The sequence below is a fragment of the Pezoporus flaviventris genome, unplaced genomic scaffold, assembly GCF_033815535.1.
Source record: "Pezoporus flaviventris isolate CSIRO_AGI_PZ_B2104156 unplaced genomic scaffold, CSIRO_AGI_Pfla_v1 ptg000013l, whole genome shotgun sequence".
Classification (NCBI taxonomy): domain Eukaryota; kingdom Metazoa; phylum Chordata; class Aves; order Psittaciformes; family Psittacidae; genus Pezoporus; species Pezoporus flaviventris.
Genome location: NW_026892561.1, coordinates 19,052,863 through 19,076,757, shown reverse-complemented (window position 1 = coordinate 19,076,757; position 23,895 = coordinate 19,052,863). Strand labels below are relative to the sequence as shown.

The following is a 23,895-nucleotide window of genomic DNA, read 5'->3' as shown; positions in this document are numbered from 1 at the left end:
CTGTACAATAGCTAAATGGTAACTAACTAATAGAATATAATGAGGATTTTTGGTATGGTCATAGACTCAGCAAGGCAGAACGTAACTTTTAGGTCATGGAGTCCATCTCTGTGATGTTAGCTGGGCTATATTGTGCTATGGCAATTCATGTTCAGGTCTCTTGGCCACTTTTTTGTGATTACACATTTAAATTTCAAGCTCTACCAGGTCAGTCACCAGTTATTGTTACTAGTGGTTTGGAAACACCGTGTAACTGTAGCCAAGAGAGTGTCAGTTACAGATTTGAGAAGAGGGAAAGAATTTTTAGTCTGAATAGTTTTTAAATTCTTTGGGTTGGTTTGTTTATATTAACACCTGTTTAACTTTGAGGACCAACTTCTGGATAAAGGAAGCCTGTGTTAAATGTTCAGCATCCTCAGACTTTCATCGCATACCCCTGGTCATGGTACCATGACCGTGGTATCCATGACCAGGGGTATGCGATGATACAGGCATTCCCTGTCACATAACTAGGAACCTAGTAGTATGCTGTTTGTGTGGCTCCTGCATAGATACATTTATATGCATCTACAGTGCAAACAGAAAATTCATGTCTGTATTCAGCTGCGGTACTAGGGCTCTGTGTAAACAATCCTGAAACTTCTCAGATAACATCATTTTTGTTATTCCTGAGGTAGGAAAAAGCCTTCACGTTAAGTAATAAGCACAACACTGATACACTTTTTAAAATCCTGAACAAGAAATCTAAAATCTTATTAGCAATAAAGAAAACTAGCAAGATAGTGGTTTGTCACATGGCTTCTTACATAAAGCCAACGTTTGTGTAGAACATTTTTTAATAGAAGGGACTTAGGCTACATAGGATTTGTTAGAAAGTTTAACCTGAAGACCAACTTGAGGTTCTTGGAAAAACTCAAATATTGAGTGCATACTTGAGAAAAATTTAAGAAGGTGATATATTTTTAAAGCACTAAATGAATGAAATATTTCCAGATGAAATGATAGTCAAATAGTGCACTTAATGTTTAAACAGAATTTGGCTAGACATCTAACTTTTACCAAGTTAAAACCAGCTCTTTTCACCTCTGTTTGGTTTTGAAGGGAGGGATGTAATGTATACTCTTTTGGGGAAAGAGATTTTTTTAGTATGAGAACTTCTGTTGTGGAAAAAAATCCTCTACAGTTTTTTAGAATCTAAAATCTCCTGTTAAAGGTGGTCTATATAGATGTTAGAGGACTAGTCAAACTCTAAAATTTAACCTTTTCTAGGTCTGTATTACAATTCTTTTAAAACCTGTGTAAGCATCAACAAATATCAATAACTGATGTTTGGCCCACTTTTTTGCAAATTAACATTTTTTTTTAAAGTGTAATTGGCAAAATCTGTATATATTAAACTTTTTAAATGAAACTTTTTGTTACAAATCCCCCAAATTAGTTCAAGTTTTATAAGTATACTGATGTTCTAACAAGGATTATCACTTTCTGAAAGATGGTGTCAGCTCTTTTGCTCTAGATTGTTTTGCAATTTTAGAAAGGAACACGGGCTTCTAAATCTTCCCATTTAGAGTACTTTGTACAGTGTTGTATCCCTGTTAATATAAAACTAAGTCTGTGCAGTGTTAAGGAAATAAATAAGATTCTGAGTGTCCCTAATAACTTCAGCGTTGGCTGGATGACTAGGGAAATGGGAATTACTGCATCATTTTGCAGGATTGACTGCTCCAAGTATCAACAAGGAAAATTTCAATACCTGTAAGGAAAACTTTTCTTACAACCAGGTTGTGAAACTCAGTAACAGGTTACTCAGAGAAACTGTAGACTCTGCCTCCCTGAAGAACATCACTAGATGAGGCCCTCAGCGATATGATCAATATATAGGTTTGTTTTCACCAGAATGTTGAATCAGATGACCTCTCAAGGTCCCTTTGAGCCAGAATTACTACAGAATACATGAGTAGTTGTGCTGGTTTTCCCTGGGATAGAGTTAATTTTCTTAATAGTAGCTAGTATGGGATTATGTTTTGATTTGTGCTGAGAGCAGCGTGGAGAATTCAGGGATGTTTTAGCATTGCTGAGTAGTGCTTACATAGAGTCAGGGCCTTTTCTGCTTCTCACACAGCCCCACCAGTGAGTTGGTTGGGGGTGCACAAGGAGGTGGGAGGGGACACAGCCGGGACACAGCTGACCCAAGGGGTATTTCATACCATATGGTGCTATGCTCAGTATAAAGCTGGGGGAAGAAAGAGAAAGCGGGGGATGTTCAGAGTGATAGCATTTGTCTTCCCAGCTAACCTTTTTGTGATGTAACCTGCTTTCCTGGGGATGGCTGAACACCTGCCTGCTGAAGGGAAGTAGTGGATGAATTTCTTGTTTCACTTGCACACATGGCTTTTGCTTTACCTATTAAACTGTCTTTATCTCTACCCAGGAGTCTTTTCACTTTTACTCTTGTCTGGGGAAGCAAGCAAGGGGCTGTGTGGTGTGTAGTTGCCAGCTGGGGTTAAACTATGACAGTAGGCAAGTACAGCACAGAAACAACCAAGACAGTGTAGAAACAAACAGGAGCGCCTCTCTGTTTCGGCAGGTGTGGATCAGGCCTTCTTGGAAACAGTCAAGGCCATGCTGTACTGGAGTACTACATTTGCTTAGAATAATGCAGTCTGTGCTTTAGTATGATGCAAGTGCACGAGATAGTAGCATCAGTTGCTCACTTCCTGATCATGCCATTCTCTTATTTCTACTCCTTGGTATTCAGATGGCTCAAGAAACTCATTCATGTCTTTACAACAGACTAGGGTGCTGGATTCTCTCTAAGAAATCATCGTGCTTGAAACTTACCGTCTTAATTGTCATTCCACCTCTTGAAAGTATCACAGTACTAGAAGATACTCTTTCAAACAGTCTTCTTCAGAAACAGTCAGCTCAGAGGTCTTATCCAAAATACCTGCTTAAAGTTGTGCCTGGATTCTCTCACATATGGTTCTGTCTTTTCATCCCCAAATGATGTTAATTGTTTGAAGAGACCATGTTGCTGGTCAGATGTAAACTGTGCTGAACAGAACTTGTGATTATTTTTATAGCCAGTTTTTACTCACCTGCCTTGTTAAGCTAGAATGGCTGCTGATAAATTTATACAGTCAGTGGAGTAAAGACACTCACAGATAACTGCCTTATGCCTGTATTTAAATACTAATTTTCAGGCTGTTAGAATTTACTATACTTGTAAAGTTAGCATGTTCTTTACGGGCCTGCCATGAGTGGCTACATCAGATACTTGGATTTTGTGGTTTTTGTCTACTTTTTTAAAATAAAAAATACTTGCAGAAATGTTGAATTACTTTGTGAAGCACAGAAGGAAAAAATACTGTTGTGATCTGATACAGTAAGTGGGAGATAGCTTTAAAAAATTGTTCAGGGCTTCTAAACCAGGAGAGCCTTTAATGTGTTGAAGAGTCAGCAACGAGTTTGCATTACTAAAAGTTTGCACTTCTGTCATGACAATGTTTGTGTTCCTAAAGAATTTTTAAAATAAGTGACCTTTCTTTTTAAATGCTTTTTGTATTAATCAGACAAATGTGCATTTAGGATGTTCTTTAAATTTTGAAAGTGCCTTTCCCATTTATTAGCACTCCTTCAGCTTCCTAATGTGCAACTGTCCCTTCAAATCTCTACCTCAGTTTATGTGAAATTCCTGAAGCAAATCACAAAATATTTTCATTGAACTGTTTTAGTGAAGTGGTTTTTATACATTTGATCTTAAATAAAATGAGTAGAAACAGACAGAAGTGAAATAGATGGATCGTAGATGTTGAAATAAACTATCATTCATTCTTTTTCAAGGTAGCAGTGATGGTTCTGAACTCAGTGAAGAGACCTCCTGGCCTGCTTTTGAGAGGTAAGAAAAACTGCCACTCAAACCCTGCATTTCTCTAGTTAGACCTTACTTACAGTCTTTCACTCAGTCCTGAAAATGTTGCTTTATTTTAGTGATCTAGAGATTTTCTGTATGTAAGAATATTAATAACTGTAGTAACGTCACTGGATCTGGTAAAGCAGTAGACATGTACCTTTTGCTCACTAGTAGTTAACAGGGATTTTGTCTAATTGGGTGCATACTCATTGCACACATTCTTTTAAAAAGCTCAACCAGAGTACTGTTAACCCCCAAATGATTTTTCTGGTTTTATATATTTGTGTGTCTTGTGTGATATTCATATGACCTATCTGCTTTTAATTTTCACTTTCCCCAAATTACTTCATCTGTTCTTTGTCCCTTTGTTCTTGTCATTGACGCTGTCAGCTGTTTTCTCTCTCTCACCTGCTTTTCACTTCTTTGTTACTTGCCATTGTGTTACATGGGAAAACACAGAAATGCCCCTTTCTAATGTCTGGTTTTGTATTCTAGAATTAACATTTTTGCTCCTTATCCAATACCTTCAAATGCTCAGGTGACACTGACTGCTTCAGTCCTTTCCCATGCTGAATTTGAGAATGTGGAAAAAGACTAACAGCTGTAGTTTTATATAGTAACAGTTGGGAATTTCATCTTCCCACACCTGAGTTAAGATGCACAATACAGTGCGTAGTTTCCCTGTATAATTCAATTTCAGGTAATCCATCAGCTTCAGAGTTGCCATGGATGAATTTTTTTTACTGTGCTTTGATGACGTATTTTGTAGAAATTTTTGTCAAAAGAACTTTATGGGTGGGAACTGTTACCACAAAGCTTATGTTCTGCTTGAATTCATTGAAGCAGTTGAGGTTCTGTGTTACTTTTTGGAAAAAAATCTCTGAAATCTCTCTGTGCCAAAGGTGCACTCTTTGATATTTCATGACTTAAATATGATTACATACATGAAGAATGCCCTTATGGTTCCATTATGTAACCAATAAGAACGTTCCATATGGGCATAGAAAGAAAATTGGATCAGAAAGAAAATTTCTATCTTCTGTGATGCAACCTGCAGCATGCCGAAGATTTTCTTGCTTTTTACTTCCCTGCTGCCTTATGAAATTAATCAAGTTCAGTCATTTCTCAAAGATAAAAAGTTATGTGGAAAAACCTTAGAGAAAATGGTGAACTGAAGTGCTTTTACTTCAGTAGCATAAGAAACTTCTAAATCTCAGTAAGCCTTAGGCTTCAGCTCCAGAATTTTTTGGGTAGACTTCTGAGGTAAAGCAAATGTTTTCATCCCTGTCCTAATGAGAACTGGCTGGCCCAGACTCTCCCTAGTTAAAAGGTTTGCTCTATGTAAGACAATTATGTCAGAAGACTCCTCTTCCAAATCCCACTTAACCTTCAGTACTTTCTTCTGAGAGATCTCTTTGAGAACTCGGTTTGAAGTTGTATGTTTTTCAAGGTGAGTTTTCTTGCCTGCTTCCAGGGAGAGGGTTTGGGTTCCTCACAGACATTCAGAACATCATGTGTGAGATTCCTAGACACAGCAACCTTGTGTCTGTTCCTTGATGAAGCGCATTTTGGAATTTCATAGGTAATACACTGACATGCAAATGTTAAAATTCAAGTTAACTCGAGGGTTTCTGTCTTGATCTATACAGTGGATTTCCATTGTTGTAAAAGAGTCTAAGTGAGGGAAAAGCATTCGTTATCTGGAATGGACAGCTACTGTCAAAATTGGGAAACATCCAGTATTACTAATGATTACTTCCTTTTCAGTGTCAGTGGGAATTCAGTATTTCCCAGTGATTTAGGAACAGGATCTTTGGGTAGGAGGACTTAAAAGGAAGAAATAAGATACTCCACATGCAAATTCCCCATGTAACAGAAGGAATTGTAACAAATATTTTTGATTTTTCCTGGCCCTCTTGTTGTTTGTAACTGAGAAGTGCAGAAGGGGTGAGAAGCAGGGTCACTGATTCTTTAAGTGCAACAGAAACTTAGTTTGAAACTTGAGAGTTTTCAGCATTGGGGTGTCCCCTTAGGCTAATCAAAGTTACTTAAAGGACTTTTAATTCATAGAACCATAGAATAGTTAGGGTTGGAAAGGACCTTAAGATCATCTAGTTCCAACCCCCCTGCCATTGGCAGGGACACCTCACAGTAAACCATGTCACGCAAGGCTTCGTCCAACCTTTCAGCATTCACAACCTCCCTGAGCAACCCATTCCAGTGCCTTACCACCCTCACAGTAAAGAACTTCCTTCTTATATTCAATCTACACTTCCCCTGTTTAAGTTTTAACCCGTTACCCCTTGTCCTGTCACTACAGTCCCTAATGAAGAGTCCCTCCCCAGCATCCCTATAGGCCCCCTTCAGATACTGGAAGGCTGCTATGAGGTCTCCACGCAGCCTTCTCTTCTCCAGGCTGAGCAGCCCCAACTTTCTCAGCCTGTCAAGTCTTGACAGTTATATTGTGTTAAGGGCAATATACTAAGTGGCAGTTCAGTTTCATTGGTTGTCATTGTGTCCCTGAATTGATTTCCCTGAAATAGCATGAATGCAAGAGTGATAGTCTTATTGTTATGCAAAAAAAAAAACAAACAAACAAAAAAAAAAAACCACAACCTTAAAGGTAAGAAATATATATCCACACACAAATATACAGCTTATATTACCTTTTTTCCTTCAACTGAATTACTGCTTTATTTGTCTACATCTTGAATATTTTCTTAAAAATTTTGGTAAATTTGAAGGTATAGTTATGTTGAAAAACAAATGATGGCAAATTCTGGGCTAGATTAGAAGGTCATAATTCATTAGTATCTTTTAGATAATTCTTCCTGCAACAAAGGCAATAGTTGGAGCTGGTTTTAAAAAAAAAAAAAATTAAAAAAGAAAATTAAAAAAAAAGACAAAACCAAACAAATACCCCTCATTCTTGTTTAATGCTGCTGATCTTTACTGTATCCCTTCTATAAGCCTGTTTGGTCTGCTGTATGCTATTCTGAGTTCAGACTGAAACATGAAAATTCTAGTTGTTTAGGTTTCCCATTCTGAGAAATACTGCCCTGTCTTACTTCCAGCTAATGCAAAGCCCCTGTTACAGGTGACAGATTGTTAGATTTATACTATGTAGGAGATTTTGCCTGTAAAATTCTCTTAGGCTTGTACATAATTGCCTTAACTTGTACTTAACGTGCCTGCTCCTGCAGATTTAGAGCTGATTTTAAATCTTCCAGCATAATACAAGCAACTAGAAAAACAGAATAAATAGGTCAGGACAAAGTGCTTGTGCTTCTGTTAAATTAAACTCAGTTGTCAAAGGGGTCTGATCCCAAATAATGGGATTCAGTAAAGTGAAGTGGAATTCAAAATGCAGGTCTAGAACACAGTTGTTGGCTAGGGATCACAGTATAGGTCAGGATAAGGACGAAAATGTGAATCTTACAGGTAAAGTTTAAAGCTTATATGAATTGGAGAATTGAAATGTTGCTTAGCTTATTTCAGTGTTACTTAATACAACAGGCATATTTTGACAGTGCTTTTGATTCCTTTCAGCCCAACATCTTGTGTTTGTGCATACTAATAGAAGTTGAAATTTATTTTTTTTTTTTTTTTGGAGCGACATCCAAAGTCAGATTGGTTACTTTACATTGAGTTAATCTCTACAAACCAGATACAAACTTTGCTTTCAAAATTCAAAATTCCCTGCCAGTAAAACAGTTCAATATTACGAGTTCTGACAAAGCAAACATCTGATGAAATAAAAACCTAACATAGTATCTACCTCTGCATGCATTTTTCTAAATAAAATTAGCCTGTTTCTTAAATGGATGATGTGGCTTTGTGATGTGCACACACAAATATACTATGCTGTTTTAGCAGTCATGCTGTTTGTGTGAATGAAAGTATATGTAATACGTACAATTTATAATGGAATCCAACAGGAAGAGGTTGTACCATTCTCTCGGTCCGGGGACAAGAGTGTCACGAAATGGCTATCGAGGCCACATGAAGGCCAGCAGGTACAATCTCCACTGCACACAGAGGTGTCAAACTTTCCCTCTGGTGTTGGTGATTCGGTTTGGTTTAATAATTAAGTGGGTGTTTTTTAATGTTATGTTTCTAACTTACATGTCAAAATAAAGAGACCTTCTTCAGACTTGAAACTCTTCTCTTCTGTGACTTAATCTGTATCACCATTATGGGCTTTTGTTCATTCCAGTCTGCAAATCCAAATTCTGAACCATTGGATCTTTATATCAAGGCTTAAAGATGTTTTACCAGAGGTAGCTTTCTAGCTGCATGCCACTGCATAGCAGTATTGGTAGTTCTGACATGGACAAAAAAGCTGATACTTGTGCTGATGGCGTTCAAGATGTTTTCTTTGCTGGCAGTTCCGTATTGAATTTCTTTTCCCCTCTCCCCTGAAATCAGAGATTTGTTATATATATTGCATTAACTGCAAGCTGATAGCATAATAGAACTAATTATTCTGGTTAGTTAAAATACAAATTCTGACTCCAGCTGTGTGGCACTGTAGTTGGGAAAGAGATGGCCATTAACTATGAAGCATTTTTCATGTTAAGAAGCCAGCACTGTCTCTCACTGAATTAAACTCATGTTCATATATATCAATGTCCAAAAACATCTCCATATCATCATCCTCAGTAGGTACTGCAATGAAAATGTTTGCTAAACTTCCAGTTTACTGTGAATGTTCATGAATATTAGGATCAATGGAAATGGCAAATCCTGGCTTACTTCAAAATGAGTTTCAGGCACTACTCAATTTCTTGGCTTTTCTAGAAAGCTGCTGGGTTTAGCAGTTTAGTTCTATGCTCTGACTGACATTTCGTGTTGTAATTTTTTTTCTTTTTATTGAAAATGTTTTGTAAGTCAGTCAGCTTCATAATTTTAATAAAGCTGAGTTTTATCTTCACAATGCTGTACCTGGCATTTGTTTTGGCCTATTGGTCTTGGATCCTATGTAGGGTATATGTTCAATAGAGCACCAGATGCATTAAAACACCTTAAAGCTGTGGTTTGGGTTTCTACTCTTTATTACTGCTCCTGCCCACTCTTCTTGCTTTCAGATAAAGATTGTGCATGTTTGAGCTGCTCTTTGGTTTCAATATGCTAATGATTCTAGTGTTCCTAACAAAAAAAATAATCTTTCTTGCAAGGGCTGAAGGAGAGGTTTTAATGCATATGGCAACTGTGTGAATGTACTTTAAATGTTTGCTTTTTAAATTTAATTGTTCTTCTATTTCAGTTGTCTTCAGTTTTCCTTTTTAAATTCAGGATTACCTGCTTCACTAATTAATTTTTCTGATCACTTTTGCTTGTTAGTGTAAATTCCACAACACCAGTTCATTGTAACAGCAAAAGTCTTTTTCCACAATGACGTCCAATAAGTACTTGTCATTTCTAAATTAAAATACAGGTACTTGAATTAGTTTGTGGTAATGATTGGAAAACTACTTAAGGAAGAATGCTTTTTCACACAAATCTTCACATGTTCCTTTCAGCTCCCTAGAATCTGAAGATTTGGCTGTTCATTTGTATCCAGGAGCAGTTACTATTCAAGGTGTTCTCAGGAGGAAGACTTTGTTGAAAGAAGGCAAAAAGCCTACAGTAAGATTTTTGATTCATTTTCACACCTTATTCATTTGCCCAGTTTATAAATACAGTAAAATGGCCACTGTGCAACTAATTCCAGTGTCGGAGATCATCTCTGCCTTGCTAATCGAGGTTTATGCTTCTGTGGTGGATTATTCAGTTTATAAGGCTATAGCCGTAATCAAGGGAGTAGAATAGAAGTGTAATGCTACATAAAATTTCTTAAAATTACTGGTAACTCTAAAAGAGAGGAGCATGTTTTGTCTTCCTGAATGGTAGGTGGATCCTAACAATTTATCAACATACAATAACTTTTAGCATTTCCATTTCAAATGCTTGATTGTGAATTATAAATAAAACTATATATTCATGGCAGCGGGAGGTGCTTTATGACTGTACAAAATGAAAAAGCAGCAGATGTGCTGTAACTCGATACGTTCAATAAGGGTTGCAGAAACTATAGAGTGAGATGCAGAAATCTTTTCAGATTTGTGAGAAAAGCACATGTTCTTTCTGCTTTCTAGATTTTTAATGCATTCAGAGGCCTACACAAATAACTAGAAACAGCAGTTTTGGAAACATGGCTGGCAGTTTAGCTGGGCAGTTAGTGCTGTCATGTTCTTGCAGGATGATGCCTGATATTTTACAGCTCAATATTATGAAATATTTCACTCATCTATTGCACTTTTGGTTTTTACTCTTTTCTCTTTAGGTAGCATCTTGGACAAAATATTGGGTAGCACTGTGTGGAACCCAGCTCTTTTACTATGCTGCAAAATCTCTGAAGGCTACAGAGAGAAAACATGTATGTAAACCAGACATATTCCAGTATCATCTGCCAAAATTAAAATGTTATTTCCTGATGTAAACACTGAAAGTAGTTCGGGACTTGCATGATTTCTAGTCTGCACTATCTTGTCTTCCAGTCAGTCACCTCCTATGGATATGCCCTAATGGAAGTACCATGCTTGGTTTATACGCTACACCAAGAACATCTGCTTTGCATACGCCATGTGTCTCTTTGAGTTTGTTGTTCTATAAGGGAAGGAACTATATCATTGGGTCTGTCTGCTTTTCTAAAATAGACGTCTTATTTTTTGATTATCTCTGAGTCTTGCCACAGTTTGTTGCTACTTGAAATCCAAACAAACATTGATGTGGAAAGACTGAGAAGTCACTACGTATGGCATTAAGCATGTACTGATTTAATATCTGTGGTAAATTAGACTTTTTTTTTCTATGTAATCCTGTAGTCTATTAACTGCAACAGAGTACAGAACACTTCATGTTAAGCAGAAACCTAGCATATCATATGATGCTGGCTTTCCATTTATTTGCTACAGCTTTGTTTGAAAGAAGCTAATAAGACTTTGCTTATGTGGGGAAATAGTAATAAGATTTTCTGTAGATGTTCCAGGGATGTTACAATGTGCGTAGTTCCTTGTTTTGCTGGTTAATTACAATGAAAGGGGATGCCGCCAGAGAATCTATTAAGAAAGTTTGTAAAATCTGAGATACTTTTATCTTTTTCCAAGTTTATTCACTAGTTGAAACTGCTGCTTACAGTTGCCTTGGCCAGTGTTTCAGATTAATTTATGGCAATGCTCACTGAAAGATGTTTTGCATAAAGCTTGTGTAATCTTATAAACTGAGATGTGCTTCTAGAATCCTTATAAGTGGCCTTTTTCCTTTTTTTTTTTTTTTTTCTTTGCATCATCCTCTTCAGTAGTCCCTCCCCTACTGGCTCTGATGTCTTAGGTGAGATTGAAACTGATCCTACTCAATTTGTCTTCCAAATTAAGACAATACTAGCCCAGACAAAAGGACTGTTAGCCAAGAATCCTGTCTCAAGCATCCTTTAGAGAACTGTATGTGTTTGGGTGTATTTGCCTCTGGTATCAGTGAAAACTTTATGGGAGGGAGTCTGTCTCAGTAAAAGTAAAGGTAGTTGGAAAGAGCAGACTTGTAAATATCATGAGCAGAAATACAAAGTATTAAAGCAAATGAAGAAGAAAGAACCAAGGGGGAACTTGTGCTGGCATCATGTCTCTAGCAGTTGGTTGCTTGTTTTTTCTGGAAACGTTGAGAAATGGAAAAGAAATTTTTTTGTAATGTCAGAATTCATGGTCCTGTTATGATGTGATGCCTTTAGGCTTTATGCCAAAATTGCGTTTTGTTTTCTTTTAAGAATAGAATATGTATTTGTAAATCTCTCGTCTATTGCCTGTCAAAGTACTGTATGATGGCAGACTTTATCATAGTTGTACCTATTAAATCATAAGCTTTTTCAGTATTGTGCATAAATGTTTTAAAACAATCTAAGTAACATATGGGTTTAGAGAACTTGGAAAAATTGCATAGCTGGTAATTTTATTGTTTGGAAATTAAGTATATTGAACTTTTGTGGTCCGTTTGCATACATGTTTCCTTCACAATAACATTCATTTAAATGGTCCTGCCATTCCTTTAGGAAAAGTGAATGAAGTAAAAAAAGTAATAAATGTAAGCATTCAAGACTGGTATCTGATCCTCTTGAGTCTCTGACTGCAAAAGCCTTTGTCTTGAAACAGAAGCTTTTGTCGTGAAATGCAGTCATACCCATTTAGAATGCTCTTTCAAAAATTATTTTCTGAACTGATGGAGCTAACTTTTAATATTCCCCAAGTCACTGCTGCGTGGTGATACTTACAACCAAACTACTAGTGAATAGAGACTAGTCCCTAGGAAGCTGTAATCTGTCTCTCATCCTTACGTTCTAATGTTTCTTTGTCCAAGAATGTGCCAGCCCAATAATGAAATTTGCAGATAGAGACTAGAAGACATTGTCCTGGGTTCAGCAGTGGCAGTCATGTTTCTCCTTGTGGTAGCTGGTGCAGTGCTGTGTTTTGACTTCCAGCCTGGGAAGAGTGCTGGTGATACCGATGTTTTCGGTTGTTGCTAAGTGATGTTTACCCTGACCAAGGACTTTGTGAGGCTCATGCTCTGCCAGGGAGGAGGGGAAGCTGTGGGGAAGCAGAGATGGGGTGCCTGACCCGGGCTGGCCGTGGGGGTGTTCCATACCACAGCACGTCATGCCCGGGGTGAGGGGTAACTGGGGTTACCCAAAAGGACACAGGCTTCTGGGTCGGACTCGTTTCTTGCCCGGTGGTATTGTATTCTCTTCCCTTGTTATTTTCTCCTATCATTGTTGTCGGTGGTGGTAGCGGTGGTGATTTGTGTTGTACACTGGTTGCTGGACTGCTCTTGTCTCAACACGTGGGAGTTGCACTCTTTCAGTCCTCCTCCCCGTTCCTCCGGGAGTGGGGAAGGGGAGAGCCCCGGGGCAGGGGGGGTGTTTCTTTCACAGTTGGCTCTGTGAGACTGTACTGAACTATCCAGTGCAACCTAGGCATTGTCTGTACACAGCTGAAGACTTGCTTTTAGCTTTTTAGGGCAGCAGACATATTTTGTTCTGTTTGTGTTTTCAAAGGATGTTACGAAGCTCAGATCTTCTGTGTGTTTTCCCAAGTACAGTCATGGTTAAAAATAATGTAATACCTCTTAGCTACAGTTTGGATTGTCTTTCATTGAAATAAATAGTTCACAGTGCATGCACACATACTTCTGCTCCAAAGTTTATTACAACACAGAGTATGGTCTTTAGGCAGAAGTTAAGGTGGAAAATAACCTGGTAACTGCTGGGAGAGACTGAGGTTGGTGGATTAGGGAGAGAGGCTCCAGTTTAATAGACAGCCTAGTAATAGGTGGTCAGTAACTTTGTTCAGCTAGTCTATCTGTGTTCTAATTTTAGCCTAGGTATTGATGGCTTATTTTTCCATGCATTTCACTACGGGGTTATAGCCCAAAACCTCAGCTTTTGTTCTGCAGTCTGTGAAGATGGCTACAGAATAAACTGTAGGTGGTCAACCATCCATAGCTAGCCAGTGCATGGGTATAAGGTCACTGTACAAATCCACTGGTATTCCCAAGAGGTACATTCTGAAAAGAAAAAAAAACTATATATTTGAGGCTATGTTTTGGTTTGTTACTGTCCAGGTTAAATGGATAAAAAGGATGATGCTGTCTACTTTGAATCGTTTGTTTTTCAGATGGATACATTTGAGATTTTCGCAGGTAAAATATTCCAAGCATCTTCTGGAGCCATGTAAACATCTGTCTTTTCAGCTTCCTTTCTCAAGGCCTCTGTGACATGGAAAGGAACGCTGGCAACAAAAAAGTCAGTCTGCTATATAAAGTTTCCTGGCTTAGAACTCTCATGGTGAATGTGTCTTGATTACAGGCATGCTTTTGACTGTTCCGCTGCTGCTATTGCTTAAAGGCAGCTGAGACTGAGAACTTGGAATGCACTGACACTAAAAGCTCTTCCAAGCTTATACTAGCCAAACTCTTAGGAAAATTACTTCATAAAAATCTCAGTGTAATCCAGCAAAAAGTGCAAGAGATCCCCTCCCTTATAGACACAGGCAAGTCAGCTCTTCTCATGCCTATGATCGAAGACAAAGGAGTGCATCCAGTATAGTGTGTGTTCTAGATGTGAATCTAGTCAAGAGGATGTTGTAGATACCTGGATGTAACAAGCTTTCTTGTGCTGTGTCTACTAAGAAACACTACTGATTATAATGAGCTTTGCATTTTAAGTCTTGAAGAGGTTTCAGTTATTACTACAGTACTTGTAAAGTTGTCTGTAATGAGCATGTGAACTTGAGAGCCCAGAGATGTGGCACAGCAGAACCGGGGAGGACTGTGTCTCGAATGCTTAAGGTTTTCTCTCATATGCTGAAAAGGTAGCCACAGATGAGCTTCTGTGATAGAACTGTATCACTTGTGCACCTTCAGAAAAGGACAACAGTAAAAAATAGCCAACTTGGAATTAGTCTTACGTAAAGCATTCACCCTGGAAAATGTGAATATGCCCATAAAAAAATTTTATTTCTGTTTATAGTGATTGAGCTGGAAGAATCTCACCAGTTTCTGTGACAGCATAGCATGCATGAGAGATTTTTCCATGTTTGTAAGTACTTGGAAAAGTAACAGAGGTTTTTTGAAGCTTCATGCTTGGGCATGAACCCTTGTTCATTCCAAGCCTTCCACTGCATTCAGAATTAGACCCATTTATTGGCATTCTAGACGACTTGGTAGTAGTTGTTCAGGCACTTTCCCTGAAATACCCTGATAAAGAATGCTGTCATCCTAGGAAGTATGTTCAACCACCAAGGAAATGATTTGAGTATTAGAAAGCTGTAAAATCTCAGCAGGAGAAGAGGAGGGATCTGTAGGTGCCAAAAGGTTGGAGTGAAAAGTCTGTTCACAGATCAATTCAGAGGTTTTGATTCAAAGATGTATAAAAGCCCTTGAGCTCCGAACAACAAGAAGAAATGAATTATGTGAAGCCTAGCAGTAGAGCTGTGTAATTTTATATGTGTATTATAAGAGGTCATTCCAGTGACCTATATTAAAAAAAAAAGTGAAGAGCAACGAGGAACATTAAATTACAATGATGCTTTCATTCCCTTCAGGTTAACAAAGCAGACTTGCTGTTAGCAAGGCTCTGCGTGTCAGTAGGGAATGAACTGCCTTGGGGGATTATGTAAACATGGCATGCAAATTCAGCCTTGCACAGGGATGGAAAACTGACATGTGTTTTAAGTGACGATGGATTGATGCTGGCGGGAAACACTTTCCTTGTGTGGAGCTTTTTACTTTTTGGAGAAGTACCATGATTAGCTAATTGTTTTGAATTAAGTGCAAAAGCAAGCAAGCTCTAGCAATTTTGATTGCATGGCACTTTTATATATTGTATACCTACTGTTATGATATATAGCTAACATAGGAAAGTGCAAATGTTTTCATGAAACTCTAGAAAGGAGTGCAGTTTAAGAGGTACGTTGTTGATCTGTAGCCTGTTAAAACCACTTGTGAATCAAATTTCAACCTCTGGGAAAATGATCTATTAACACTTTGTAGGACTACTTGGAAGTTTGCATTTTGCAGATCCCTTGTAAGTGTAAGCTGTGCCATCTTTATTTTTCGAGGCAATGTCTTCAGTGGATCCATAGCAAGTCCTTTAATAACTCATAAGCTGTATCCTTTTTTTTTTCTTTATTATTCCCTTTCCCTGTCTTTATTCCTTCTTTCAGATAAAATTCCTTAATGTTTTTCATCACTGACTGGAATTTTCAAAGGAATTTTAGTTTCCATTTGGAAAGATGTAATACTGTCTGATAGAGCTTTACAATTTACTTTTCTTATGAGGTGTTAACAAATCTGTCTACCTTCCAAAGGCAGTAGAGTTACTTAACTTTAATATATATAGTTCTATCGGTTTTATGAGGATTAGTCTTTTCCCACAGTTTTAGCCTTAGTTACAGCAAAAAAAGGGCATCCATTTTGAAGTTTGGCAGGCGGGTCTTTCCTAAGAACAATCATCATCACTCTTATGCTTAAGCTATCTGTACAAGCATCCTTTCAAAGTTTCCAAGCTTTTATATTTCCACTAACATTAGATAAAGGTCAGCTGAACTTGACTGGTAGGAACTTGTGATGGACTTCCTCCAGGTGTAACTATAGCAACAAAAAGAGGGCAGTACAGAGATGATGCATTCAGATGTTTATAACGTATAGAGAGACTGGACTCTTAAATTATTCTGAACTTGCTTCAAATTGCTTTTTGTTTCAAATGTTGGTCTTAATGTTTGTTCATTTAAAGTTCTAACGTAGCCTGTTGCACAAGCCCCAGACAGATAAACTTATCTGGATATTCAAGGTCTCCAGTTAATCTGTGGCATAGATTAGAATAACTGACATTAGACTCACAGTGGAATTTTACTTATAAAGTAATTATATTCCTATATAGAGAATATTCTTATAAACTCTCACATTACTTTGTTGTGCTCTCAAGCTTATTAGCAGTAATGGGTTTTGCTGTACCAGAGTTCTAGATTTGGAATAGTAAAGCAATATCTCTAAAATGAAACAAAAGACATATTTAATGTTGTAAATCTGCTATGTGGTGTTAATATGGAGAATTAAAGTATTCTAGAAGTATACATTTATTTTAATGACTTTAAAGGTTCCTGTGATTGTATTAGCTTTATCATTTCTAATAATGTAATTAAAGAGAGGTCAAAATTATTGTACTAAGAAAGAAGTTAGAATACAGATTTCACAAGACAGGAGGAAGACACATCTGATGAGGACCTACAGCAGAGTTGGACCTCCTGAGCAGAAAAGTGAGGTAAAGCACTGCAGAGGGCAAGAGTGCTAGGACTGGTGAAAAATCTGACAGATCCATGAATGTAGGAAGAAGAGATCAGATCTGGCAACCAGAGAGTTGGGAGAAACTGAATGAATTAGGTATTGGGAAGAGAATGGGAGCACCTGAGCAAGTACTGAGAGGTGATTTGTGAGGGTCTACTAAGAGATAAACAAGGAGACCAGGGAGAAGGAACCTTGTGGTTTGGAAATGGGTTGGATTTAATGGACAAGGAGCCTGTAACTGAGAGGAGAAGCCTGACAATTAGAAAATAATACTGACCAGGTGAATGAAAAAGGGGAGTGGGACTAAGAGAGGCTAGTGTAGCAGAGACAGATAGTGTACTTATAAGAGGCCTAAGTTGTAAGTGTGTGAGTAGCACTTTGAACAGGAAAAACCTGTCATTTTGAACATCTTGTTGATAAATGAGCACATTGTATTCTGTGCACTTGTTTATTGAATCTATACCCCCATTTGATCCATTTCATTCATCAGGTCATAATATTTAATTGCACAGTTGTGTTATCTGGTTCACAGGACTCATCTAATTACAGTCTGTTATAATACTTAACGCATGTTAACTTTGAATAATTATGGCACAGGCAAGTTTAATTCTCAGTTTGTTAACAACAGAGGGATTAGCTTTGCTTTGTTAATGCCCTTTTCTGTACTGGAGTGTACTACACGTGCAATAACGTCAGGAATGCTATTGTTTTCATACAGTACAGTTTAGATGCCTTTTGGTACATTTTGGGGGATTTTGGTACTGCTTTTCATTTGTTTTGAATATCATTCATTGTATTAAGCTCTGTTTTCACCAATTCCATATACAATTCATAACATTCTTAATTTTATGAAGTTCTGTGCTTCCTTTGAAGTTATTCTGTGTCTTGAAAGAGTTGCACTGAAAAGAACTGCCCTTTTGCGTGCTTATTCTGTGTAGTGTTGTCTGTCTGGCTAAAGCGTCTTGTTCTACTTCAGTTGGTCTCTGCTTGTATTTGCAGTTCAAATCCACACCAAGTAAGAATGTGTCAGTGGTGGGCTGGATGGTGATGATGGCAGATGACCCTGAGCATCCAGATCTCTTCTTATTGACTGATTCTGAGAAGGGTAAGCAATGGTAGCACCAAGAGTGCAGGGATCCTCAGAATAAACATTGCTTTGCTGAGGCATTCATAAGCAACAAAGAGAAATTGGAAAGATGTTATTTTTCACCTATTTGGCTGCTCTGAAACATGTCATATGTGCCTTTAGAATGCTATGGGAACAATTGTCTGTGGAGAATCCTTAGAGACTACATTGAGTTCTAAGAACTCTCCAAACTAATAACTCCATTTGTGCTTCTGTTGCAAGTATTCATCTGCATTCTTTTAAGCTATGTTTAGGCCACTCAGAGGCATTTTCACATATGTGAAAATGTAAGTAACAATGAAAGCAAGAAGTTCAATATTTAGCTAACACTAGGTACTTGACCAGTCCCCTCTCCTCTCCAATTGAAAAATAAAACCCAAACCATGTGTTCAAATGTAGTGCTCTTACCAGTAGGAAAACTCCTAGGAGATCTTGACAGTTTTGCAGAGAAGCCTTGATTTCCATTACTCTAGTGTAGCATACTAGTTTCAGTTTAAACAGTGACTCATAGAATGGTTTGGATTGGAAAAGACCTTAAGATCATCCAGTTCCAATCCCCTGCCATTGGCAGGGACCCCTTCCACTAGACTAGGTTTCTCAAAAGGCCCTGTCTTAACCTGGTCTTGAACACTGCCAAAGATGGAGCATTCACAGCCTCCCTGGGCAACCCATTCCAGTGCCTCACCACTCTCACAGTAAAGAACTTCTTCCTTATATCTAACCTAAATCTCCCCTGTTTAAGTTTGAACCCAAGTCCTGTCACTACAGACCTTGACCGTGGCCCTTCAAGCTATGCAGAAAGAAAATAATTTGCTTAATGTTGTTGACTACCTTGTCTACTTCAAGAATTAGTGTATTTTATTTCCAAGCATCTATTCTAGTACCACTGATACGTGGTGTAAATTATGAATATTGGTCCACTTAAGCTCAGTAATAACAACATGAAATATTTTTGTCATATCTGGTCTTTCTGAGCCTAAGCAAGCACTGTGTAACACCAGACACTGAAAATAATAGTCTGAAATGTGTTGATATTTTAGGAACAGTCTTCAAATATTTTCAAATCCAACTTTCTAGAGTGTATTTCAGTGCTATCTTGCACTTCTTAAAAAATTATGAAATCATATTAGCAAATTGCAATAATGGTATTGAATAAAAACATTTCTATTGTAGGGCTCTGAGAATGTTTTGTTCTTTCCTCATTCTCACTGGTGTTAGTTGAAATTTAGAATGTTGGAAAAGAAGGCAGATGAGCTGAAACTTCTTTCACAATAGGCCAAACAATTAAGTTGCACCTATGCCAGACTAAGTGTGAAGTTATGTGACCCTTCTGCTATTAAGTCTTTACATAATGTTTTAGTTCATAGGTATTTGAATATGGGTAGGATTTTAAATATATAGGATTGTTTATGTTTCTTTATCAGCTTTTTTCTGTACCTTTCTCATATAGGAAATTCATACAAATTTCAAGCTGGAAACAGAATGAATGCAATGCTCTGGTTTAAACACCTGAGTGCTGCCTGCCAAAGCAACAGACAACAGGTGAGAGCAAGGTGTTGAAAAAGAGTATGAGCTATTAAGAACTCAGAACAGATAAGTCTTCAAGATGACGAAGCTGTAACTGATAGCGTTGTATGAAGAGCAGTCTACTCTGAGCAGCATGTACATCAGTTTCACATGCCTGTTGATCTGCTTAGCTTTCCTGTTTGTCCTTTTGCAAACAAGTCCTCAAGAGTTTCTGTGGTAATGAAGAAAGATTTGGGGCTATCTTGAGGCTACTTTAAAGCAATTGGGGGAATGGAAGGAATGCTCTAAAATACCTGTCTGATCAGCAATATCTTTGTCATTGCCTATTTAAAAAGGCTATAGTACAGTTATATAAAAAGCAGTAAACCTTGGCATTCAAAAGTATAAGAGACAGTGTGAAGGAGAGGAAGTTCCTCTGTGTTCCTGGCTGGAGAATGTGGGAATAGTGGCAAAGAATTTGCAAGCAAGTGGTGACTTCCAGGCAAGCCTGAAAACTGCCCTCTGAGGACAGCTTCTATTCAGTAAGGCTTAACAATATTATTTAATGCAAACTTCTTTAAAGCATTCAGCCCCTAGCTTGTGCAAACACAGCAGGCTTAAGGGTCTTGGTGAAGCTTCCTGTGGAAAAAATGACAGCAAAGTGAAGATAAGTGAAGGAGATCTTAAAAGAAAAAAAATCAGGGGAGGATTAGTTAAAGGGGAAAAAAACAAACAAACAAAAAAAAACACATCTTCCACTGAAAGGCAAAAACCCTGATACCATAATTTGTTGCATATTTTCTGTTTCCTGGCATGTTGTGTGTAGTTGTACTATAGGGGTTCCTGCAGCATAGTTGCATCTATAGAAGAAGCAGTGCTCCACAGACATTAGGGTATAAAGGCTGATTTACCAAATGGGGGGAGGGGGTTGGAAATCCTGTAAAAGTTTTTCTCTTGATTGTGATTTGACTCCAGAGCAGTGCCTTCCGTAGAGAGATGCCTTATGGTACTATTTACAATGAAAGATCTTGTTTGCTTGTTAGCAGTATGACTGCCTAAGAAAGTTTAGTTGTTTAAGTGTGCTTCTGATGGAGTATAGAAACCTACCCAGTTTTGAATAATATTGGGAACTATTTTAATAGATACTATTTTTAATTTTAATGATGGAACTTTAGCCCAGTTGATCATTTTTGGTTCTACAGGTAAGTGGTGAATTATAGAATGGTTAGGACTGGAAAGGATCTTAAGATCATTTAGTTCCACCCCCCTGCCATGAACAGGGATGCCTCACACTAGACTGTGTTGCCCAAGGCTCTGTCCAGCCTGGCCTTGAGCACTGCCAGGGCTGGAGCATTTACCACTTCTTTGGGCAACCTGTTCCAGTGCCTCACCACCCTCACAGTAAAGAACTTCTTCCTTATATCCAACCTGAACTTCCGCTGTTTCATTTTAAACCCATTCCCCCTTGTCCTGTCGCTACAGTCCCTAATGAAGAGTCCCTCTCCAGCATCCCTATAGGCCCCCTTCAGATACTGGAAGGCTGCTATGAGGTCTCCACGCAGCCTTCTTTTCTCCAGGCTGAACAGCCCCAACTTTCTCAGCCTGTCTTCATAGGGGAGGTACTCAAGAAAAATACATGCAAAATAAGAAATTCATGCTTCAAATCTGACCAAACTCGGTATTTATTGAAAGTCATCTGGAATTTGGTGGCTTGTTAATAACCCAAGTAAACGAGATGTTGCTGATGGGAAGAAGATGGGGATGTAAACTAATGTAATGCAAACTAGCTTTAATCTTCATGAAAGGGGGTGATGTCTACAGCAGGCATTCAGGTTTCCTATGGGAAAAGCCCAGGCAAGTGTTTATGCCTTGTTTTTTTAAAATTAGCCTTAAAAATACTGGAAGGCCTACATCAATCACTGACCTGTGTGCCAAGAATTCTGTAGGTGGGACTCAAGTGAGAAACTTCTGCTTGTGTAGTTTGGTGCTGAGATTTATCATGCTAAGGTTGTTTTGCTGACAGCTTAAATCTTAAATGTCATCAAAATTATTAAGATCTGTGGCAATATATATAAAATTATAAACCACACAGCAGCTGAATATTTTGGTTATACCTTGGTTTTCTTCAGCTCTAAGTATATTTGTACTGCTGAATGATAGTTGTGTTCTTCCTCCCATTGTTTGGAGACAGTACAAGCATTAATGATGTGCATTTAAACAGGTGACTAGTCTGTGAAATGGTGGAGTGTAGTTAGCTGCTACACAAACTAAATTTGCTATATTTTTGTTTTAAGGTTCCTGCCAACTTGATGACCTTTGAATAATAGCTTAATTCAAAACAAAAAAAAAGAACAATTTAAACCATCTCAGAATTGAGAACAAGGTCCTGATGACAAATGTGCCAGCTGTATTCTGTGCCAGAACAGCCTGTCAACTCGATCTCTGAACTCTGGAGCCCTGAACAAAGCCACTGATGCTTGGGGAGTAGAGTCCCCCGAATTAAAAAATGGAGTTACAACAAGTATTGCCATGGACCATGCTTCATTCTGTTCTCTGAACTGACCTGTGGAAACCACTGCCTTAAAGAGTGAAAGGAGGAACAACATGAAACACCAAATAGTGTGTGTGAAATTTCTGGCGGTGCTGTGCTTGAGTTAAATAGATAATAGATTGTAGCTAGTTTGAGTTTCTTTTAACTTTATACTAATTTTGAAAATAACTCACCTTTTTAGGCATTCTTAAGAAAACAAACTGGTATTTAAGACTTGTATCAAAAGCTATGTATGAACCAGGTAAAAGAGGTACTATGCGTTCTAGATATGCTGTTTATACCAGGAGCTGTCAATGGGAGCTTGTCCCAGGCACATTTAGCCTGGAGCAATGTTATTTCTCTCAGACCTACAAGTATAAGAAATGTTAACCACTGCAAGCTTAAGTAGCAGTAAGCTTGCAAACCTTAGTACTGTATGGGAGCCATATTCCCTACAAGTGGCACAAAGGCTGAGCACTTACACACCAAAATTTTTTTTGGTACGTTGTTACCTAATTCCGTGTTAAAAATGTAGTTCACGTGTTTTGGGTGGTCAAGGTGTGTGTGTGTGGAAGAGACAAACCTGAAAGCACTGTGGGGTCAGAACTGAGTGTTTTCTTCCCATTTGTTTCTATACCTATCACTCCTCTACATGCAAAGGTTGAATAACAAAAGAACCAAACACCTTGGTATAGCTCACTGAGACATTTTACTGCTCTGGGTATCTGTTAATTATCGGTTAGGGGCCACTGTTCGCATATGGTGTTTCATAGTATCACTTAAGATCTCCATTTTAAAAAGATAGAGGCACAGTTTCAAGCTTTCATGTTCTCATTTGGCAATAACTGATTTTTAGTATCTGTCTTGGTCAAAATAGTTGATGTTGTGTGGTGCTGATAACATGGCCTAAAGCAGACCTTACATATAGAAACTTCTCTGATCTCCAGACAAATAATTAATATATTAGAAGGTAGGGTAACCTAAGGAAAGAAAAGATGTGGGACTGAAAATTCCACCCTTGACAGGCATAATTGTTGGTCACTGAAATTACTCTCAGAGAAAAACATTATGGTTGTAAAAAGGGAGCTGTGCTTTATGTGTGTTTTATGCTTAAGACTTTGATACTTGCTTTATTTGGATTTCCTTGACGTCACCTAGATATAGTTTCCTGAATGATTAGTCTTTCTTTAATCTTCAAAAATGCAATCTTTGTAAAGCAAGGAGATGTTGTCCAAAATGTGACTCTGATGTCAGAACTCTGAAGTCTGTGAAAAAGTAGTAACTGTTCCATTGACATTGTGGTTTACTGGCCGTAAATATGCCTGCAGATTCCACCATGAATACTCCTTTTTAAAAAGAAATAAGCTACCTACTAGTCTGTGGCAGAGTTCTCTAACTATCTAATAAAGGTTTCTACTAGTAGTTATTATTTTGAAAATGTACAGTTTGTTTATTGCATTGAGTAGAAGCCTATAAATTTTTTTTTTTTTTTTTTTCCAGGGTTAGATTCATCTCTTAATGGAAATTATTGGGGTTTTTTTGGGAGGGAAGAGGGGAGGAGGGGGAAGTGGAACAAAAAAAAATGATAATTAAATCACATTGCAAAACAAACAAAACCACAACAAACTTCAGCTACTTAGTGATGTAGAATAAAGAGTAATAGGCTGGTTTGTTTCCAGTAATTGTTCTTGTGAATAGGCTGTTGGTAGAAAGGATGCTTCTGTCAGAATTACACGACATGGGAATTTGAGTACCTTTGCAATTCGTGTTGTTGTTGTTGTTCTGATGGGGAATGGTCTGTTCTGATCCTGAAGTCATTCATTTTCGGAAGGGTGCTGAATCCCTCTGTAATTCACACATCTCCCAATCTTACCTATGTTGGGCGTATAGTAAAGACATCACCTTCATAGACAGCAGTGTTACAGTAGTAGACTTTGCACAACTTTAATT

At 37.9% G+C, this 23,895-nt stretch overlaps 1 protein-coding gene across 5 annotated transcripts in view; it reads left to right on the top strand.

Moving 5' to 3' along the window:
* RALGPS2 (Ral GEF with PH domain and SH3 binding motif 2) overlaps positions 1-23,371 on the top strand; it is a 117,695-nt gene extending 94,324 nt beyond the window's left edge. For 4 of the 5 annotated variants that reach the window (XM_061452015.1, XM_061452017.1, XM_061452016.1 and 1 more), the window contains 7 exons: positions 3,844-3,898; positions 7,852-7,929; positions 9,436-9,541; positions 10,239-10,331; positions 17,783-17,888; positions 19,360-19,451; positions 21,710-23,371. In XM_061452015.1, coding sequence (XP_061307999.1) covers positions 3,844-3,898; positions 7,852-7,929; positions 9,436-9,541; positions 10,239-10,331; positions 17,783-17,888; positions 19,360-19,451; positions 21,710-21,739 — 560 coding nt within the window. In that variant the 3' untranslated portion in view covers positions 21,740-23,371. The remainder of the gene's footprint in view (positions 1-3,843; positions 3,899-7,851; positions 7,930-9,435; positions 9,542-10,238; positions 10,332-17,782; positions 17,889-19,359; positions 19,452-21,709) is intronic. The other variant, XM_061452019.1, reaches the window with a different exon arrangement.
* Positions 23,372-23,895: the final 524 nt, after the last annotated feature.